General features: G+C 40.3%; 1 protein-coding gene across 1 annotated transcript in view; it reads left to right on the top strand.

Annotated features, from left to right (window-relative positions):
* The first annotated feature begins 1937 nt into the window (after window positions 1–1937).
* GBE1 (glucan (1,4-alpha-), branching enzyme 1) overlaps window positions 1938–4829 on the top strand; it is a 152023-nt gene continuing 149131 nt past the window's right edge. Inside the window, exons 1-4 of the mRNA XM_010001784.1 lie at window positions 1938–2046; window positions 3136–3305; window positions 3384–3475; window positions 4358–4712. Of these exons, the coding sequence (XP_010000086.1) occupies window positions 1938–2046; window positions 3136–3305; window positions 3384–3475; window positions 4358–4712 (726 nt within the window). The remainder of the gene's footprint in view (window positions 2047–3135; window positions 3306–3383; window positions 3476–4357; window positions 4713–4829) is intronic.

Below are 4829 nucleotides of genomic sequence, written 5' to 3' on the forward strand. Positions count from 1 at the left end.
CAGTAATTCCTTTTTAGAAATATGCCTTACAGAAGGCATAAAGACAACAAAATATATACAACGTCCAAAAATATTACTGAAGTTTTCCTGCATTTTGTACCTGTGAAGTTCTAAGAAATTCTTACTTGAACCTAAAGAGTTTCTGCTAAATTAAGTTCTATTTTTAGTGAGACTCATAGGCATTTTCACAACAAATACTGTTCTACATCTGCTGGTATTTTAAAATTGGAATAATACTTTGAAGTGTCTTGATTACTGTGTAAACACCTATGAAAGATATTTACATTTCCTAATACTCTGTTATACAAAATAAGAACACCAAATCATAATAATACTGCAATATTGTGAAAGCAAGAAGCAGACATTATCTAGGACTGTCAGCTTGTTGGAATGTGCTTTCATTTTGCTCTGCATGGTAAGTGCAAATGGCATTCCCTTCACCCACGCTGACTGGAATTAGACAATTTTGAAACTGGCTTTTTAGTATTTCAGGTTGTACATTGGTTTTGATGGCAGAGGTAACACCTTAAAATATTGTCTAAACGAAAGCCCTACATTTCTTAAAAAATTCAAACACAAAATGAAACACCCAAGACTATAAACCAATTAACAGATAGACAGATTCTTGGAATGTTTGTTGCAATTTTCATGGATAACGTGCTTCGCTCTTCATGTATGATCAAATTGTCGAATCCTTTCTAGAAATGTACTTTTAATTATGGATCTGTGACATGCTGATAAAGTATTGCTTTGACAGCAGCTGTGCAACAGTGACCATTTTTCTCCTATGACCCTCATCTTGGGAGAATCTAAAGATAGTGATAAGTAGCTAGTTTAATCACCATTTTCCACATCTAACCTGTCTGAGAAGACTACCAAGACAAATTATTTTTAAGGGGGTAATTTGTATTGGATTTTTATGACAATTGTGCATTAATTTATTATGGATTCTTGAAAAAATAATAGGGGCAAGTATGGCTGGCTAATGTGGCAAAATAAGCTGGCTTGCTTTCAAATTTTGAATTCTATTTTGTGTTATGTACTGGATGTGCAGCAACCCGTTCTAATGGGTGAAGCTCTAATGTGCTCAGATGTCTGACATCTCTAGAGCAGACACAAGGAATACTTCAAGAATCTGTTCTTCTGCAATAATGAAATGTTAATCTTTTTGAATGGCTGCCTCTGCCCACAGAAACACCTCTTCTTGATAGCCCCCATTGTGGGATCCAGGGGAGGGAGAGCTGGTGTATTCCTGTGCTTCTCAGTCTTTGGCCATGGACTACTTATATTTGAGACATCAAAAAGTACAATAGCAATAAAAACACACATCTCCTCAAATGCAAGCATGCAAACTGGGCCAACCATGCCTAGATGTAAAAAGGCTATCAGGAAAAGGAATTAAGAGTTCTGCCCAGACTGAAATGATGAAAAAAAATGGGATATAGCCTTTAAGTGTTGAAGACATCAGTGATTCTTAAATTTTCTCAACAGCAGAGTTAAACAATATCTTGCTGTCTTTGGAACCTACCATCTTTTCTCAGGCACATTGAACTATGAGTCTACAAACTGCCGACAGCTAAAATGGAGCACAGCTGACCTAACAGGCCAATGAATACTTTGTAGTATTTGGGACCACACTGTATCATCCTCATATGGTTATCTGCAATGTTTCATTTATGTTTATATTGGAAAAAAAAACAACTGGGCACACATAATCCTTGGCTATTGCCCTCTTTCTCTCCCTACAGGCTAGAAGGTAAAGCCAGGAAACCTTTAATATATTCCTGCTCTGGCAATCTGAGAATCAACACGGCAGGAACCGCACTGCAACTCATGTATGAGTTTCCTACCTACCTATCTCAAACCTACAGGATTGGGCAGTCTAGAAATTAGAAGTAGTGCATGACAGCTATAGCGCAGAATCCTGCAGCCCAAAGATGACTCTGACAGGTCTGGAAGTGCCTTACAAAGCCAGGTCAGGACTAGCGATCACGTTTGATCTGAGCCACCTAGTTCAGAAAGAAGCACCTGCCAGAACCAGTCAAGGTCAGAGACCACACAGATCTGCTCTGGTTAAGATACAGACACTACTGATGATGGAGAAATCAAACCACTTAATGAAAAAAGATTTTTACTTAACTCAGTTCCTACAGTTTAGCACCTCTGTGATCTTTCGCAAAGTAAGTGCAAAATATTAGTGAATCACTAAGAATTAGTGAATGTACTGCATGACAAGAGTACCCATTATCCTCTTTCTTCAATGCTTTCCAGATCTTGAATGTTCTTTAATTCCAAACTTTTATTACTAGTCAAACTTTGCACCTTAAAAAAAAATAAATCTAAATTGGTGTTATAATAACCGTAGCTGTTCAGCATTGCTATGCAACATTTTGAAGTATACATAACTTAAGCATGACCAGCCTTTGAAAGACTAGTTTAATGCGGATTGATAATACTCCAGGCTCGGTGGTAACTGGGTGCCAGACACATGCCTTAGACACCACTCCTATATGATGCATTGCTGTCCCCCAGAAAGAACAGTTACTACAAACAGTCCTCCTCCCATTTCCACTGGCAGCAGCAATTGCCAGCTTTGTACCAATCTCTGACAAATGCACAAAGATGCTTTCAGCAGTTGGTACAATATTGTTTGAGCTGCTATTTTTGCCTCCAGGTAGAGGACTAAATGGAGGTGCCCTGAGGGTCAACATCAGCCTTTGAGTCTCAGCTAAATTACTGTGTAATAGATGATCATCATAATAATATAAACCTTAGTATCTTCAAGTTTCGTGTGACAAAGCAGGCAGATAAAATTACGCTCAAGTTATAAACTGCAACATGAGTAGATACAAATGGTATGGTTATCAATTTCCCAGTCCAGAGAGTGGTAAATATAGCATTTGGGCTTTGTCTATTACAGGGCCAGAGGCTATTTGCAGAATTTAACTCCTTGAAGTTCAAGGTTGCTTGGATGTGAGGCTGGATATTCTGTCATTTCTACTTAAAAATTTCCAAATGAAGGTTAACAAGGGGTGCCTGTCTTAAGGGAGCCAAAAGTGACAGCTATATTCCTACTGTTTACACAAATTGCTACTGCTTATTTATAAATCTCTCCCTTTCATTTATTCCAAACAGCTAAGGAATACTGTGAACTGCTTGAGCTTCCTGACAATGAAGAAAACCAAAGGGACTGTTCCAAGAGTGAAGCTCTTTTTTCCTATGATCATGAACTGAAAGGCTGCAGAACTTCCCTCCTACCTCCCATTCACGTGATCTCTCCAGGAAACCCCAAAGCAGCAGCACAGGTAACACTTCACTATTGTAAAAAAACCCAAACAATTTCCTGGCTCTTGATTACAGACTGGAATTTCTCTCTTTTTGAGTTTGCCAAACTAGGTAACTGTGAGAATGAGAACGACATATTTGCAAAAGAACACGATGCACACAGTATGATGGAAGAAGCAAGAGTAAGATGGTAAATGTGGTTTAGCACAGGCTCTAGAATCACTGCCACTTAGAAAGTTTTGAGAAGCATAGGTAATTTTAAAAAGTCTTTTAGTCTCCAGTGACACTGAAGAAATGGTGTACACTATGAAGAAAATAAATCCTCATCTATCAGCCCCGGGTGTGATACACAGTTCTGCTACAGGAATAACCAAGCAAAACCTGCTTGGGTCTCCTGTTGGGGCAACTGCTATAACAAACAGTAGGAGAATTGCCCTACTCATTCTAAGAACAGGGAAGACTTGTAAAAAGGACAAAAGTACTTGAATTTTTGCATATGTTGTTAGAAAATGCTGCAAGGAATGAAAAATAATGTAGTTAAACATACACTGTTGATTAACCAAATCATTATAGAAACTTTCACTGCAGTCAGTGTTATGCAAAAATACATGACTCGTGTACTTCAGTACACGGGGGTGCTGTTACTTATCTGGCAGACAGGAAGGGGAAGCAGCACTAAAATTCAGAGAAAAACAAGACAAAGGAGATGAATTACAAACTGAGGCAAAAAATTTAAGAGACGGTTGTGGAGACAAGGTAAGGTATCTAAGAGCTGAAAAGTTTATAAAGCATGGCTGAAAAGCATTCAAAAGAGGCCTCTAAATAAACGTTCTCACTACACGTCTAAAAAAAAGCAAAATTGCTGGACCTTAGATAAAACTGCTAAAAGCTGGCCTAGAGGCATGGTCAGGCTGCTGATTAGTTGCCTTGGATATCTGGTGGCCCATCCAACCGAGACATGCTCATATTAGTCACAAACTTCCACAGCAATCTACCTGTGCTATTTGGCGTTTAGAGCTACATTATGATCAGCTGAATTAATCTCACTTTGATTACGATTCTTTGTGTCCAGTAAAGCAACATTTTGCTGTACAGACACAGTGTTTTATGAGAACTCATGGATGCCCCCGGAGTCTTGTTTTGCTGAGCTTGTCTGTGAGCACGCCAGCACCCCATCAAACAGTCGAGAAATGTATTCCAGCACTCATGATGACACCAAATCTGGTTGGGAGGCGGGTGAGGGGGGGGCGTTTGTGTGCGGGTTTTTTTGTGTGTGGGAAAGCCGAGTTCACCCGGCAGCAGACACGCTGAAAAAGACATCAAAGAGGCACAAAGAAAACAAACCGGGGATCGCCGAGCGACGGCAGACAGTCCCCTTCTGCCGGCTCTGCCCTGCTCTGCCCTGCCTGGGAAGGTCGGCTCAGACAGTACACTTTTTAAATCTTCTTTACCGACACAGCAAAGTCCTCTCTCCCCAGCGCCCGGCCGCTCAGCAGCGGCCGCCGGGGCTGCAGTCGGGCAGCCAGGGCAGCAGCGCTTCCCCG

The sequence above is a fragment of the Chaetura pelagica genome, unplaced genomic scaffold, assembly GCF_000747805.2.
Source record: "Chaetura pelagica isolate M959 unplaced genomic scaffold, ChaPel_1.0 scaffold97, whole genome shotgun sequence".
In the NCBI taxonomy this organism is placed as follows: Eukaryota; Metazoa; Chordata; class Aves; order Apodiformes; family Apodidae; genus Chaetura; species Chaetura pelagica.